Here is an 18,016-nt window from a genome sequence, read left to right as displayed (position 1 = left end):
ATAAGTTAGTCTCTCTGCGTTTCTGCGCTGGGCTAAAGCTAATGCTAATAATGCTAATGCCAGCAAATACAATGGCGGCTTCACCACACTTTTCAGAGTTTTACAGGGTGTGGTTTGCAATTCACCCAGCCAATCAGAAATTGGAACTTTTTTCGCCCCAGGAAAGTACCTGCTCTCTAGCACGGACTGAAAAGGGGGGGGGGAAAGTTCCCATGAACTAAGTTCTCTTTTTGGTGTGAACGCAAAATCCCAGGAACTATCGGAACTAAAAGGGAAAAGTACTCCGGTGTGAAAGCGCCTCGTGTGTGGTCTACCTTATTGTCCAGTGCACATTGACACAGCAAACAGAAAGTGCAAACAGCTTCCGTCTATGTATGTGTCCCCAAACCAAAGAGGGCTCCATGTTATTGATCAAATTAGGGTGAAGGTCCTATTTAGAAACCACAAAGCAGATTTGATCCATCTATCAGTCTGACAGGAACTCCTCTTTATCACTGTGCCTGTGTGGTGGATGTGCTGTATCTCATGTGAAGACTGTACATAGTTCTTATCTCATTGCGGCTGTGAGACGCAGGCTGCACGCTAACATATAGTGTGTAAAGTGCTAATAAACATTATGTGTCATATAATAACATGTTATCAGGTAAGGTAGAGACATGATAACAGATATTACAGCATTTTGCTGAATTTTTTATTTGCCAGTAGATTTCATTCACAGCTGGTTTTCTGTCATTTGTTAGGCTTATGTTATTATGCTAACAGTTCAACGTAAAACATGGTAAATGTGTTTTCATTGGGGTACGAGAATGTTTTTAAGTTAGCATGTAGGCAGCTATCGTGCTAATGCTGTCAGAGCCTATTCATGGATTTATGGAACACCTGATACGCTATTTTTTTCTAGTTGGAAAGGTCATTAGGCAGCGAGTGAGTTAACCACCTAGACACGAGTGCAGGGCTTTGCCATAATATGCCAACGTTGGCATTAGGAAATATGAGAAAATTGTAAATATGAGATGAAATCCAGCTTGATGATTCAACTCCGAGATGTCCTGCAATGACTACAAATTAAAAGCAATGTTCAGGATCAACTTTATACATATTTAATCCCACTGTATCGTAATATAGTTTTCTTCTTTATGAGCAATACTCTCTTTAATCAAAGTGAAAGCATTTGTAAGAAAACAAAAGATAATGCTGGTACAACTTAGGGACTTTTTCGAATGAGATATTCTGATCGAAACCTTTGCCCTGAAGGTCGAAACCAAGCTTCTTGTGTTTGTTGCATATATACGCCAAACAACTCTACATGACATACTAAACTTTTGAGAGTTTTTTCAAACTGACCCTTATTATTCGGATAAGTACTCGGGCAAAAAATCGGTTCAACATTAGGTTCTACCATGTTTTACCATGATCAGCCGCTCATCATTTAGTCTTGTTGTTCTGTCTTTGCCCTTTTCTGTAATTGGTCCAAACCATCCAAAACATATATTTTATACAAGAAACAAACCAAACCATGGTTCAGTTTGTGCCGGATCGAGTCCACCTCTTTCAGTAAGACCAATGGTGGGTGAAGTGAGCTCAAACGTTCTTAGTTTGTTGTATGCTTGTTATTCTCATGCACTCAATTGCGTTTATAAAAATAATTTTAGGAAACGGAAGCATCCGGGTACCCAGTCAAAAGTAATGGTAGGTATTAGCTGTGCTACTGCTTTGGAAAGGCAACCTAAAACAAAAATAGGGCATTTAATTAATATAAATAAGCAAAAAGCCGAAAGGGAAGAAGAGGCAGCATCAGGGGGGTCTGAGAGACCAGCATCACAGATCACATCCAACCAAATGTATCATTGAGAAATGATGGGGGTCTCCTGAGGTCTTCCCTCACATCTTCATGTACCACATGCCTCTGTAAATTAACCTAAATACATAAACCTCCAGAACCTACGGGAAAAACAGAAACCTCTTAAAACTGTAGTTCAATCTCAGACAGTTCAGAAAATATGTGTCTCCATCCTCCTCCTAGCAGCAGCGGTTCTAGGGGAGGGGCGGCAGTGCCCCCTTAACACTGACTTTGGACCCCCCTATGGCCCCCCTGAAAATGAAAAAAAAAGATGATTTCTTGGCTGACGGAATAGGCGGAACTAACGATATTTGTCATTCTAGTCGGACCCATTAGAGCAGGGGTCACCAACCTTTTTGTCACCGAGGGCTACTTCAAGGGTACTGAGTAATACGAAGGGCTACTTGTTTGATACAAACTTCCTGAATAACATAATTGCACGGTTCACCTTTAATGATAATATTATTATTAATAATAATCAGAATACATATTAATTTACTGTATGTGAAGGACTGTCTGATCACATGTTAATGTTAATTATTCCTCACAATAATTATTAACAATGATTTACCATTGCTATAGTAACCCCATTGTTTTGTTATGAAAATGTATCTATATTTATACACATTCTCGCGAGATCTACCAGGGGTCGTTGTCATGCTGCGTTCACACCGGACGCGACTTCGCTCTAATCGCTTGAGTTTCACCGCTACTGCCAGCTGTGTTTACTCCCATCATTCAAACAAGACGCGCTACAACTACAACAAAATGAACATATTTTACCGTGATTAAATTGTAATACACGTTTCTAAATGATGCCGAAGTAACAATATACTGATACCGTTTAGTAAAAACCATGAATTAATGCTTGACAAGTCTGCAGACAAGACGGCAGGCGAAAAACGTTTTAAAATGCTTGTTTTCTGAATGGAGATTGGGTCGACCAGGCTAAGCTAACGTTGTATATGCTCATTCCACACTCATAACAACGGCCTACAGACATAAATAAACCAGCGACTGTATTCGCCATGACAGACAGTCTGTGGTTTGTACTTGTTTAACTTTTGTCCAGTTTCTGAAAAGATATGAGGAGCTGTGATCTCTGTTTGCTAACTGCTAACAGCTAACTGCTGATGTTTTCTGGTTGAACGTCAGTGGCAGGCTGAGATCCTCACCACTGCTGTGTGTGTGTGTGTGTGTGTGTATGTGTGTGTGTGTGTGTGTGTGTGTGTGTGTGTGTGTGTGTGTGTGTGTGTGTGTGTGTGTGTGTGTGTGTGTGTGTGTGTGTGTGTGTGTGTGTTTGACGTGTCATACTTGTCAACCCTCCCGATTTCATTGCCCTCTCCCGGTTTCCTCCCGGGGTCATATTTCTCCTGCATTTCTCCCGATTTCTGACAAAATCAGATTGACACACGACTGTTTCCACTCGGACTTTAATACAGCTACACCATTGTTTGGTTTCCATGGTAACACGTCTCTTTAGTAGCGCGCGCAATTCAAAGTCTGAGAGGGTGAGGCAGATATTCACAGAAAACAGAACAAGAATCGACAACTGCTCTACTCTCTGCTCACTCCTTTCCTGTAAAATACAGGTCCAGCCCACACATATGCTCCATCAAGGACGGTGCTACAGGCTGCAAGTCAGTGCACTTACAACTACAATAAGCATGTTAATGTTAATCTAACAGCTCCGGCGATCCACAATTTTGCATTTTGAAATGCTCCCGATTTCTGAGGTCTAAAGGTTGGCAAGTATGGTGTGTGTGTGTGTGTGTGTGTGTTTGCGGTGTGGTGATGAGGCCCATGATCGTAGCTGCTCATGCTAGCTTGTCTCAGCTAAAGGTGGAACGGAGATTTGGTGCGTGGAGTTCAACTCTGAACCTATCTGGGGTCAGAGTTCAATTTCACGCACCAAATCTCCATTTCACTTACATATGTACATACAAAATGTGTGCTTTTAAAATGTTATATTCAATATTGTCATTTTAAAAATTAAAAATGTATTCAATAATTTTTTTAGACGGAGCTCCATGGTGACTTGTGCTATTTTTAGAACATGCACGCGGGCGACCAATTTCCCCCCTGCGGGCGACTTAGTGCCCGCAGGCACCGCGTTGGCTACCCCTGCATTAGAGCAACTCTATCTATCTAACACCCCTCCTCCCCCCACCCTCCACAATGAATATCAATCACGTTCTTGCTTGATTTGCGGGACCAGCGTTGCAGTCGGGAAGAAAATAAATGTGGAGCAGCAGCTCACCGCTTCATAAGGAGTGTGACCTTTCTTTCTGGTAGAATCTACACAACACATCAGCCCCATTGAACACAGCCTAGTTGTGCCAGCCTATACAACACATGAGGGCCAGAGCTTTACTCTGCGTGTGTTGCAACTTGCATATATATTTATTGCACTTGACGCACACACGCGCATGGCATAATTTCCACTGGGGACAGGGGGGACATGTCCCCCCCACTTTTCGAAATCCTGTTTCCCCCACTTTACAAATATGTTCATTATTATTAGGGATGCTCCGATCAGGGTTTTTGGGGCAGATCACCGATCACCGGAATCAGTATCGGCCGATACCGGTCGCTGATCCGATCATAGGGTGGTGGGGGCTATTATATGGGGATCTTTCATTTAAAGTGATGTTTAAAACTCAGTTAATGGGGCTCGTTTTTATATTGCTTCAGTTTATAATCGTAACGGATCGAAAAGTTCAGATTCCTTTTTCAATACATGATGCGCTTCCACAAACAACATAATTATTACATTCAAATGAAGTAAATTATTCAAGTTTACATTAACTTTGGATAATAACACTGGAGAAATGAGCGGAAGAGCTCTCTTTCCTCTCTCCCCAGCCTGTCAATATCTCATGCAGCTCACTGATCCAGTAATGAGTGACCCGACAGTGAAGAAAAAATATTTATTTATAACCAATTTAGCTTGTTCCAGAGGTAGATCAAATAGCTAAGTGTGTTAGGTCTAACTCTTAGCGTGTGTTTTGCTCCGCTCACCGGTTCGTCACAGCGGGCGGAGCTGCAGGATTTCTGCTTCACACACGCTGCATACCGCTATTTTATTGTCTTTTTCGGACACCTTAAAATACTGCAGACTGGTGAAGCCATTTTGGCGAGCTTGTTTTGTAATGTAATGTAATGTTTTGCCGCATACAGAGAAAGGTGTCATGTATTTTACGTGATCGGCTCTCCTGATCGGCTTTTTTAGAGAGCACCGATCGATCGGCCGAGAGTGAATGTCGGCTGATAATCCCTAATTATTCGTTTTTAATGCAAGCCGTCAACGCCACGGAGGAGCACACAGCCTCTGTGAGCGAGCGAGACAGAGAGAGAGCGAGAGAGCTAGAGAGAGAGAGCTAGAGAGAGAGAGAGAGAGAGAGAAAAGGCTAGAGAGAGAGAGAGAGCTAGAGAGAGAGAGAGCTAGAGAGAGAGAGAGCTAGAGAGAGAGAGAGAGAGAGAGAGCTAGAGAGAGAGCGAGAGAGAGAGAGCTAGAGAGAGAGAGCTAGAGAGCTAGAGAGAGAGCGAGAGCTAGAGAGAGAGAGCTAGAGAGAGAGAGAGAGAGCTAGAGAGAGAGAGAGCTAGAGAGAGAGAGAGAGAGAGAGATAGAGAGAGAGCGAGAGAGAGAGAGAGCTAGAGAGAGAGAGAGAACGAGAGAGAGAGCTAGAGAGAGAGAGAGAGAGAGCTAGAGAGAGAGAGAGCTAGAGAGAGAGAGAGAGAGAGAGCTAGAGAGAGAGAGAGAGCACTCCTTTATCTATTTAATAAAGAAAAAGTAAGAAATCATTCCAATGTGTGCTATAGGACAGTACAAAAAAAAAAAAAACAGTTTAAAAGGAGAGTGATTAGCAAAATATGCATAAATAAAAAGAAAGAATGCTAACTAGGTAACATAAGATAAGAATAAACAAGCTTAAATGATTTGTTATTGGTTGTGATCATATTCTAAAGATGTTTGGATTATTGAAAAGTATACAGCTCCCTTTCATCTGAGTGTTGAGAGCTGTATCCATAAATTCATGTTGTGCTCAAAGTGCAACAGATTGATGCATTTCACTTCAACATTTAAAAAAACATTTTCCCGGGGGTGCATGCCCCCGGACCCGCCTAGAGGAGGTGAGGACCACCCCCAAATAAAGCAGGTTAAAATAATTAAATTGCATACATGTTCTTTTAGTAAACACTTCAAACGGGTCCCACAGACCCAAACAGCACACAAAGGTTAAAGGTAAGCATATCATAATGTTCAAATGTGTTAAATATATACACTGCAAAAAAACAAAAAAGAGGAGTAAAAGTAGCTCACGACTTATTTTATTTTCTGAAAGTAGCTCTCATCCTAAAAAAGGTTGGAGACCCCTGCATTAGAGCGTAACAACTGTAACTATAAGTATCTGAAATAAACATGTGGACTGAAATAAATACCAATAACTGTATTGCATTGTTTTCTTATGCGCAATTACTTCATACTGTCTTTGTCTTTTTGTCCGGCATTTATTGTGCCTCTCTCAGAAAATATCTGGCCCCAGCCAGCCCCCCCCCAACCCCCAGTCAAATTGGTCTAGAACCTGCCTCCTAGAACAGGGCTCACTAAATCAGACAGCTGGAAGGAAACACGACAACACTAAGCAATACAAAGGTGTTGGGCACAAACCTCCAAAGAGATGCTGCTTAGCAGGAGTTTTATCAGCAATTATCTGTGTTTGAGTCTATACACGCTCAATACAAAGCTGGAGACAAGCATCCGTTTGTCCAAACCTCATTCGCTTTAGGCTTTACAGAGAACAAGACACTATGAGGGATCCATTACCTTATCTCAGCCCCTTTACTGTTTTAGAATCAGTCTAGAGCAGGGGTCTCCAAAACGTCGATCGCGAGCTACCGGTAGCTCGCAAGCCCTCAATAAGTAGCTCGCCAAGCAAATCCAAAATGTAAAAAAAAGATGATCCTGACCTTCTACAGGTGCTCCATAGAGAGCATCCTGACCTTCTACAGGTGCTCCATAGAGAGCATCCTGACCTTCTACAGGTGCTCCATAGAGAGCATCCTGACCTTCTACAGGTGCACCATAGAGAGCATCCTGACCTTCTAAAGGTGCACCATAGAGAGCATCCTGACCTTCTATAGGTGCACCATAGAGAGCATCCTGACCTTCTACAGGTGCACCATAGAGAGCATCCTTACCTTCTACAGGTGCACCATAGAGAGGATCCTGACCTTCTATAGGTGCACCATAGAGAGGATCCTGACCTTCTATAGGTGCACCATAGAGAGCATCCTGACCTTCTACAGGCGCGGCATAGAGAGCATCCTGACCTTCTACAGGTGCACCATAGAGAGGATCCTGTCCTACAGGTGCACCATAGAGAGGATCCTGACCTTCTACAGGTGCACCATAGAGAGCATCCTGAACTTCTACAGGTGCACCATAGAGAGGATCCTGACCTTCTATAGGTGCACCATAGAGAGGATCCTGACCTTCTACAGGTGCACCATAGAGAGGATCCTGACCTTCTAAAGGTGCACCATAGAGAGGATCCTGACCTACAGGTGCACCATAGAGAGGATCCTGACCTTCTAAAGGTGCACCATAGAGAGGATCCTGTCCTACAGGTGCACCATAGAGAAGATCCTGTCCTACAGGTGCACCATAGAGAGGATCCTGACCTTCTAAAGGTGCACCATAGAGAGGATCCTGACCTTCTATAGGTGCACCATAGAGAGCATCCTGACCTTCTACAGGTGCTCCATAGAGAGCATCCTGACCTTCTACGGGTGCTCCATAGAGAGCATCCTGACCTTCTACAGGTGCACCATAGAGAGCATCCTGACCTTCTAAAGGTGCACCATAGAGAGCATCCTGACCTTCTACAGGTGCACCATAGAGAGCATCCTGACCTTCTACAGGTGCACCATAGAGAGGATCCTGACCTTCTACAGGTGCTCCATAGAGAGGATCCTGACCTTCTACAGGTGCTCCATAGAGAGTATCCTGACCTTCTATAGGTGCACCATAGAGAGTATCCTGACCTTCTACAGGTGCTCCATAGAGAGTATCCTGACCTTCTACAGGTGCACCATAGAGAGCATCCTGACCTTCTACAGGTGCACCATAGAGAGGATCTTGTCCTACAGGTGCACCATAGAGAGGATCCTGACCTTCTACAGGTGCACCATAGAGAGCATCCTTACCTTCTACAGGTGCACCATAGAGAGGATCCTGACCTTCTATAGGTGCACCATAGAGAGGATCCTGACCTTCTATAGGTGCACCATAGAGAGCATCCTGACCTTCTACAGGCGCGGCATAGAGAGCATCCTGACCTTCTACAGGTGCACCATAGAGAGGATCCTGTCCTACAGGTGCACCATAGAGAGGATCCTGACCTTCTACAGGTGCACCATAGAGAGCATCCTGACCTTCTACAGGTGCACCATAGAGAGGATCCTGACCTTCTATAGGTGCACCATAGAGAGGATCCTGACCTTCTACAGGTGCACCATAGAGAGGATCCTGACCTTCTACAGGTGCACCATAGAGAGGATCCTGACCTTCTAAAGGTGCACCATAGAGAGGATCCTGTCCTACAGGTGCACCATAGAGAAGATCCTGTCCTACAGGTGCACCATAGAGAGGATCCTGACCTTCTAAAGGTGCACCATAGAGAGGATCCTGACCTTCTATAGGTGCACCATAGAGAGCATCCTGACCTTCTACAGGTGCACCATAGAGAGGATCCTGACCTTCTACAGGTGCACCATAGAGAGGATCCTGACCTTCTACAGGTGCTCCATAGAGAGCATCCTGACCTTGTACAGGTGCACCATAGAGAGGATCCTGACCTTCTAAAGGTGCACCATAGAGAGGATCCTGACCTTCTATAGGTGCACCATAGAGAGCATCCTGACCTTCTACAGGTGCACCATAGAGAGGATCCTGACCTTCTACAGGTGCTCCATAGAGAGGATCCTGACCTTCTACAGGTGCACCATAGAGAGGATCCTGACCTTCTACAGGTGCACCATAGAGAGCATCCTGACCTTCTACAGGTGCACCATAGAGAGGATCCTGACCTTCTACAGGTGCACCATAGAGAGCATCCTGACCTTCTACAGGTGCACCATAGAGAGGATCCTGTCCTACAGGTGCACCATAGAGAGGATCCTGACCTTCTACAGGTGAACCATAGAGAGGATCCTGACCTTCTACAGGTGCACCATAGAGAGGATCCTGTCCTACAGGTGCACCATAGAGAGGATCCTGTCCTACAGGTGCACCATAGAGATCATCCTGACCTTCTACAGGTGAACCATAGAGAGGATCCTGACCTTCTACAGGTGCACCATAGAGATCATCCTGACCTTCTACAGGTGCTCCATAGAGATCATCCTGACCTTCTACAGGTGCACCATAGAGAGCATCCTGACCTTCTACAGGTGCTCCATAGAGAGCATCCTGACCTTCTACAGGTGCACCATAGAGAGGATCCTGACCTTCTATAGGTAAACCATAGAGAGCATCCTGACCTTCTACAGGTGCACCATAGAGAGGAGCCTGACCTTCTACAGGTGCACCATAGAGAGGAGCCTGACCTTCTAAAGGTGCACCATAGAGAGGATCCTGACCTACAGGTGCACCATAGAGAGGATCCTGACCTTCTAAAGGTGCACCATAGAGAGGATCCTGTCCTACAGGTGCACCATAGAGAAGATCCTGTCCTACAGGTGCACCATAGAGAGGATCCTGACCTTCTAAAGGTGCACCATAGAGAGGATCCTGACCTTCTATAGGTGCACCATAGAGAGCATCCTGACCTTCTACAGGTGCACCATAGAGAGCATCCTGACCTTCTATAGGTGCACCATAGAGAGCATCCTGACCTTCTACAGGTGCACCATAGAGAGGATCCTGACCTTCTACAGGTGCACCATAGAGAGGATCCTGACCTTCTACAGGTGCACCATAGAGAGCATCCTGACCTTCTACAGGTGCACCATAGAGAGCATCCTGACCTTCTACAGGTGCACCATAGAGAGGATCCTGACCTTCTACAGGTGCACCATAGAGAGGATCCTGACCTTCTACAGGTGCACCATAGAGAGGATCCTGTCCTACAGGTGCACCATAGAGAGGATCCTGACCTTCTACAGGTGCACCATAGAGAGGATCCTGACCTTCTAAAGGTGCACCATAGAGAGCATCCTGACCTTCTACAGGTGCACCATAGAGAGGATCCTGACCTTCTAAAGGTGCACCATAGAGAGGATCCTGACCTTCTACAGGAGCACCATAGAGAGGATCCTGACCTTCTACAGGTGCACCATAGAGAGGATCCTGACCTTCTATAGGTGCACCATAGAGAGCATCCTGACCTTCTACAGGTGCACCATAGAGAGGATCCTGACCTTCTATAGGTGCACCATAGAGAGCATCCTGACCTTCTACAGGTGCTCCATAGAGAGGATCCTGACCTTCTACAGGTGCTCCATAGAGAGGATCCTGACCTTCTACAGGTGCTCCATAGAGAGCATCCTGACCTTCTACAGGTGCACCATAGAGAGGATCCTGACTGGCTGCATCACGGCCTGGTAAGGCAGCTGCACCGCCCTCAACCATAAGACTCTACAGAGGGTGGTGAAAACTACACAGCACATCACCAGGACGGAGCTGCCATCCATGGAGGATCTTTACACCCAGCGGCTCAGGAAGAATGCCCTCAGGATTATCAAAGACCCCATCCCCCCAGCAACAAAGTGTTCTGTCTGCTGCCGTCTGGCAGGCGGTACCGCAGCATCAGGACTAAAACCACCAGACTCAGGGACAGTTTCATCCCATAAGACACTGACTTAAACACTGAGCTCTGTAAAGAACATCCATAACATTCATCCGTTTGCATCCTGCATATTATTTATCTATATATTATATACCATTTACATTTATATAGACTCTCCTGCACTGTTTTATTAGGGTCTGAGACCAGATGTCGGCGAAGACCCTATTGTAATCGCTCGCTCATCGCTGCTTGCAGCTTTAATTTCTATTGTTATTTATTTCACTATTTGTATTGGTTTAATTTGTTTTATGTCCTAAAACATGTTGCACTGTTGGAGGATCCTGGGACTCACGTTTTTCATTGCCATATCTACAATGTAGCTACTGTGCACATGACAATAAAGCCATGCATCTTGAAACTCACTACCACCATTTACTGTTGAGGAGGAGAGCTTCAGCTGTCCCAGAGTCTGGCTAAAGACCAGACACTCGAGGAGACTGAGATCATAACAATTGGCTTTCACAGAATTCCTTTAGCTTGGAAATGAATCCTAACTCTGCCAAAGACTTTAGTGCTTGTTGTTTAGAAAAGGAAGTTTTCTTCAGCAAAACCATATTTGTATTAGCACTTTGTCACATCTGAAGTTAAAGTCAAATATTACAACTTAAAATAACAACCATGATAAATAGATGTAACTGCAGCTGTGCCTGAACAACAAAGACATCACATTTTAACATAACATTTAAAGAGCTTTCTTGATTTTATTAAAGGCTTTATGAGAAATGACCTCTGCTGCATACACATTTGTAACATAAAAATGTCCAGACATACATACAATTGAATTCTGTGTGAATCAATATCCAAATGAACTCGTGGAAATTCATTATTTTCAATGAAGTCCTCTTATTTTAATAACTATAAAGGCTGTTTATATGAACAACATACAAAGGCGTTTTGCTTGCTGCATAGTCCGCAAACATAGCAGGGGCAGTTCTGATCATTCTATACAGTTATTTGTAGTTGGGTTGTACTTGATACAGTACACATGCACTACTTCAGCTTATAGCTGTCAAAGATCTCCAAATTCCTCTAATATATCAAAGACATTTAAATAATTTAATTGCTACAAAAGTCCAGAATTAAAAGTTATTTCCACCTCAGAAAGAACATCAGATGTTAAAGTGAATCCAGTCAGAGGAACGCCTTTCACCAAACAGCTTCAAACACCACACCCCTTAAAACCAAAGAGCTCCAAACCCATTAAATGAAGCAGCACGAGCTCTTTTCACAAAAGCTAACCCATCCAGCCAGCAGCCAGAAGAAACAACCCTCAAAGCCCACCTTCCCGTTCAGACGAACCAAAACCAAACGCACTATAGAGAAGCAGAGGAAACCCAGACACCAGAGAGAAAGATCTAGAGAGAGGGGAGGAATGACGGTCCTCCACTCTGTGCTGTAACACGGGACGGAGGGACTGCTGGTTCAAACAAGTCCTGCAAAGACAAGAACACACACATTAACACACTGCCGGCTACCTCACACTACAACACACAGCAACATAAACTGTGAGATACAGTAAAACACACTGAGACCCATACACTGAGAGAAGTGATACTCTGACGTAAATGAGACACTTTGACTTAAACTAAAGGACACTACTGACACGCTCTCTGCTACTAAGATACCCGACACACTTACCTCATTCACACCAACGCAACTCCGGTTCAAGCTCCGTGCTAGAGCTTTTCAGGTTCAGAACCAGTTCTTCGGTTTAGCTCCGGCTCTTTTCACACTGCCCAGAGTCCGACTGGTGCTGCGTCATTGCGTCATCGTTTGCGTCATGACGTAACCGTTTGCGTGCCTACTTCATAAAGCCAAACCGCGCGGAAACCCCTTACAGCTGACAACAACAACAATGGCCGATTGTGCTCCAGCTTCCTCTGTACCTCTTCAGAAGACCAGATTCCCAGTAGGTAGCTGGTCTCTTCAGTGGACCACTGCTGCTTGTTAAGTTTCTTCATCGTTGTGTACAAACTGGATAAAACGCCGGCTTTTTGTAGTTGTTCAGGAGTTGTTCCCGCCCCTGCCGCTGCCCCCGCCTCGACGTAAGCGTGACGTATGTGGTGCTTTTGCTCTGGCCGGACAATTTTTTGGTGCTCGAAATGAACCGGATTCCGGAGCTAAGAAGCTGCTCCGCTGCGGTGTGAAGAGGAAAACCCGGTGCTTTTCAAGCTCCAGCTCCGAACCGGCCCTGAAACACCGTTGGTGTGAATGAGGTAACTGAGGCACTCTCACATACTCTGAGAACCTCCAAGAAAACTCTTGAGACACTGAAATACTTTAAAGTGAACCGACATACAGTATTTGTACATATAAATGATATATTACTGAGATACTATGCGATCTTAAACATTTTAAGACACTGTAACACTGATGTAAAATGTGTAAATATTTATATTTAAGTAACCAAAACACACACCTCTCTCCATTTCTTTCTTCAAAGGGACAGTAAATGGTCACTTTTAGAAGTCACACACAAACACACACACGACTCCATGCTCAAAAGACTTTCCAGGATGTTTACTGCACACAATGCGAGGAGCAGCACTTTAAACTAGAAGAGGAAGACCCGAAGCGACTCAAACTGTTTCACTCAAATGTAAACTGTTAGTTAATGAGTTCGCTTTTCTAGGATTTTGAATAACCTCAACAGGATGTACAGTCACCCCAGACTACAGAGAGGTAATCAAAAAAGCAAGTTCCTCAAAAATCTCAAAATAATTGGAATAATTTTCCTTAGGAATAGTAGAGTGTTGATTATTATAAAAGAAGCTTCTAACAGGGAGCAGACCCCATAACAAATAAAGAGAAGACTTAAGACAGGCAAATGATGCTCACAAAAGAAAACATAGGAACAACTGAAGAAATCCCTACAAGCAGTAGAAACACACAAACACAAGACACTATTCTTACAGAAGAACATCCGTATATAACTTTAGGACGGCCCCTGGGGATCCTGTGGATGCAGGATGTGTTTGTGTGTTCTGAAAGCTTTGGGTATCATGTTTCTGTGCTGCTGCTCAAGTTTCCTCAAATTATTATCAATTTTAGCCGAGAGCAACCATTTTTTAAGTTGCTCCACAATATGAAAAAGAAATTGTAGGTCAACCCCATTCAGAAGCTCTATCAAGCAGCTTACCATTAAAACATATCAATGCTGGCCAAAAACATTGTCTATGACCCAAATAATGTCCTGAATCACCAATACTAACTGTTAGAATGAAATCAGACGTACAGACGTCCCACCATTTGAAAGGGTTAGGTTAATACACTCGTTTGTGGAACAGTCAATCAAAGAAAGAAACACGGAGCTGAATCTCGGATCAAGTGTATGTTCGATTATATTGTCTGCTGTGATTGGAGACGCACCTTAGCTTTTTATTAAATATTTTGTAATTGTTTAAGTTGCTAATGGAGCCTCTGTGAAGAAAAACTCCAGGCTAATTAAAGTACCATCATCATTAAGGGATCAACATTGTGTGTACGTGTGTATGGGGGGGGGGGGTTGTGTGTATGTCTGGGGGTGTGTGTGTGTGTGTGTGTGTGTGTGTGTGTGTGTGTGTGTGTGTGTGTGTGTGTGGGGGGGGGGGGGGTTGTGGGTGTGTGTGTGTGCGTGCGTGTGGGGGGGTTGTGTGTGTGTGCGTGTGTGTGTGTGTGTGTGTGTGCATGTGGGGGGGGGTTGTGTGTGTGTGTGGGTTACTGACCTTTGGCCTGTTCCAGGTCAGAGTTCAGCTCCTGATCTGAGTGGCTGGGAGGTCTGTAGGGAGGGAGTTGTCTCAGAGGGGGGGGGGCTGGCGCCTGCAGGAATGGAGTGCCTGTTATTCAGTGTTGTGAGAGCTAGAGGAATGCCTCAGTGTGTTGAGGGTGTGCCGCCCTCTGCTGGACTCACTTTGATGGACCTCAACTACATCAGTTTGAATATTTTTTTGTTTTGCATTTATGAAATGTGATTTGGAGTTAAACATCCAGACACATTGACTAAACACCACTGACTCTGCAGGACACCAACAGTGAGGAAGTCCCTTTTCTTACCGGAGAGTCAGTCCTCGTTGGTTTGTGTTTTTTGTAGCTGGGAGCTGTTAGAGACACAGGCTGACACACAGACACACACACACACACACACACACACACACACACACACACACACACACACACACACACACACACACACACACACACACACACACACACACACACACACACACACACACACACACACACACACACACACACACACACACACACACACACACACACACACACACACACACACACACACACACACACACACACACACACACACACACACAAATGTAAGACTTAAGTGTGTTCTGCAATTATCAAATTGTGTACTTTGCCCTAAGTGTGTGTGTGTGTCTCAGAGACAGTTTCATCCCACAGGCCATAAGAATGTTAAACACCTGAACTTTTCAAAGAACATTCATAACATTCATCTGGTTGTAACTTATACTTATATATATCAATATTCCAATTACTTTCATATAGACTATTCTGCACAATTTCTATTATATTCTATTTTATTTTATTTACTTGCACTATTATCTGTTTCATTGTTTTTCACTGTTGGAGGAGCCTGTGACCTAAGAATTTCATTGTCATAACTACACTGTAGCTATGTACAAATAACAAAAAAAACATCTTGAATAGCGCTTTTCCTAATGTTCAAAGACACTTTGCATAAAATCAGAACAGAAACAAAACAAAGAAAACATACACAATAGTCCTAATCCAAGTGCAGAGTAAAATGGGGGGGCAAGGTTGTTTATGGTTTTGTAGGTGAGAAGTAATATTTTGAAGTCAATCCGGTGTTTGATGGGGAGCCAGTGGAGGATAGGGGTGATGTGGTTGAAGCGTGGGGTGTAGGTGAGCATACGGGCAGCGGAGTCTTGGACTTATTACAGTTTATTGAGGATATATATACAGTGGGGGAAAAAAGTATTTAGTCAGCCACCAATTGTGCAAGTTCTCCCACAAAAGATGAGAGAGGCCTGTAATTTTCATCCTAGGTACACTTCAACTATGAGAGACATAATGGGGGGAAAGAATCCAGGAAATCACATAGTAGGATCTTTAATGAATTAATTGGTAAATTCCTCAGTAAAATAAGTATTTGGTCACCCACAAACAAACAAGATTTCTGGCTCTCACAGACCTGTAACTTCTTCTTTAAGAGCCTCCTCTGTCCTCCACTTGTTAACTGTATTAATGGCACCTGTTTGAACTCGTTATCAGTATAAAAGACACCTGTCCACAACCTCAAACAGTCACACTCCAAACTCCACTATGGCCAAGACCAAAGAGCTGTCAAAGGACACCAGAAACAAAATTGTAGACCTGCACCAGGCTGGGAAGTCTGAACCTGCAATAGGTAAGCAGCTTGGGGTGAAGAAATCAACTGTGGGAGCAATTATTAGAAAATGGAAGACATACAAGACCACTGATAATCTCCCTCGATCTGGGGCTCCACGCAAGATCTCACCCCGTGGGGTCAAAATGATCACAAGAACGGTGAGCAAAAATCCCAGAACCACACGGGGGGACCTAGTCAATGACCTGCAGAGAGCTGGGACCAAAGTAACAAAGGCTACCATCAGTAACACACTACGCCGCCAGGGACTCAAATCTCAGATCTCAACCCCATAGAAAATCTTTCGAGGGAGTTGAAAGTCCGTGTTGCCCAGCGACAGCCCCAAGACAGCACTGCTCTAGAGGAGATTTGCATGGAGGAATGAGCCAAAATACCAGCAACAGTGTGTGAAAACCTTGTGAAGACTTACAGAAAACGTTTGACCTCTGTCATTGCCAACAAAGGGTATATAAAAAAGTATTGAGATGAACCTTTGTTATTGACCAAATACTTATTTTCCACCATAATTTGCAAATAAATTCTTTAAAAATCAGACAATGTGATTTTCTGGATTTTTTTTTCTCATTTTGAATCTCATAGTTGAGGTATACCTATGAAGAAAATTACAGGCCTCTCTCATCTTTTTAAGTGGGAGAACTTGCACAATTGGTGGCTGACTAAATACTTTTTTCCCCCACTGTATATATATACACTATAAAGCTTTGAATTTAGAGACCACTCCACATTATTCTTAAATCTCAATCTCTACAAGTATGTCGGCCATCCCGTGTCTGTTGAGTTCCAACACAGAGAAATGTAGTCAGTAGTTTGTTAAACCATATACTCCAGCACGTGCGTCAGCCAATCGGCTTGCTACCACACACTGCGAGTGGGACCCAGGCACCCCTCAAAAACACACCTGTTTGCTCTCCTGGCTCCTAAATGGATCAGGACAGCAGAAACTTTGCATATCTTCCGTCGCAAACTGAAAACGCATCTATTTTGAGTGTGCCTTGGCAATGAAGTTACTGTTGAACATTTGTTTTAAAAGTACTTTTTGAGTTAATTTTGGCCTTGTTACTAATTCACCAACACTTACTTTGGTATGATCTTGTGTATGTGTGTGTGTGTGTGTGTGTGTGTGTGTGTGTGTGTGTGTGTGTGTGTGTGTGTGTGTGTGTGTGTGTTTTTACCCGTGGAGTGGTGGCCAGGCTCTGGACGATGAAGACCACGGGGCTCGGAGCTGATTTGATGGCATTCACTGCCTCCTCATGACTGGCCACTCGTAGGTCAACACCTGACACCTGCACACAAACATCAGCCAGCACTCAAATATCAAGCCAAACACTTTACCTGTTGAAAAGAAAAGGAAAAACTAATCTAAGGAATTCATTCCAATCTTTCAAAACCCATAATTTCAATGTTTGGCTCAACTGTCTGATGGACAGATCCAGGAAATATTTCCGCCAAAAGCACTAACCCTCTGTCTCAAAGAGCTCAAAGCATTATTTTAGTTTCTCTTTTGTTTCTTACTGGACTTTTCCCTTTCAATAATCCTCATTTATTCATTTGTATTGTAGCGACCCTGCAGTGCTGAACTGGGAGAGACTCACAAGGGGATTGTTGGGGGGAAGACGTTGCCCTAGTTAGCCGGATAGGGCGGGGAGAAAAAGGGGGTGGGGTTTACAAGTGACCGGAAGAGGGTCAAGCTACGGCGGGAGAGCTAGTGAGGGATCCTGAGAGAGCTAAGAGACAATACCGCTACCTATCTTTGTTGTTTTGGGCAGTCTTCCAACCCCGGGGTTTAGTCTGTTTGTAGGGTAATAAAACCGGGATAAATTACAGCCATCGTGTCCTCCTCATTTAAGTAGTTAGCCACCCGTGCGGCGGAGCCGCGAACGCTACATTGGTGTCAGAAGTGGGATCTCCCCAGCCCCCAGTCCCCGCACTACAGTT

General features: G+C 44.2%; 1 protein-coding gene across 1 annotated transcript in view; it reads right to left on the bottom strand.

The window, feature by feature from the left end:
- patj (PATJ crumbs cell polarity complex component) overlaps nt 1–18,016 on the bottom strand; it is a gene marked incomplete at its 5' end in the record, with an annotated part of 309,724 nt that overhangs the window by 137,287 nt on the left and 154,421 nt on the right. The window contains 3 exons of the mRNA XM_079649893.1: nt 14,397–14,490; nt 14,725–14,784; nt 17,254–17,364. Coding sequence (XP_079506019.1) covers nt 14,397–14,490; nt 14,725–14,784; nt 17,254–17,364 — 265 coding nt within the window. The remainder of the gene's footprint in view (nt 1–14,396; nt 14,491–14,724; nt 14,785–17,253; nt 17,365–18,016) is intronic.

Source organism: Notothenia rossii, assembly GCF_949606895.1.
Source record: "Notothenia rossii genome assembly, chromosome: 1".
Classification (NCBI taxonomy): domain Eukaryota; kingdom Metazoa; phylum Chordata; class Actinopteri; order Perciformes; family Nototheniidae; genus Notothenia; species Notothenia rossii.
The sequence above is the reverse complement of the archived record's forward strand: the minus strand, read 5'-3'. Positions and strand labels throughout refer to the sequence as shown.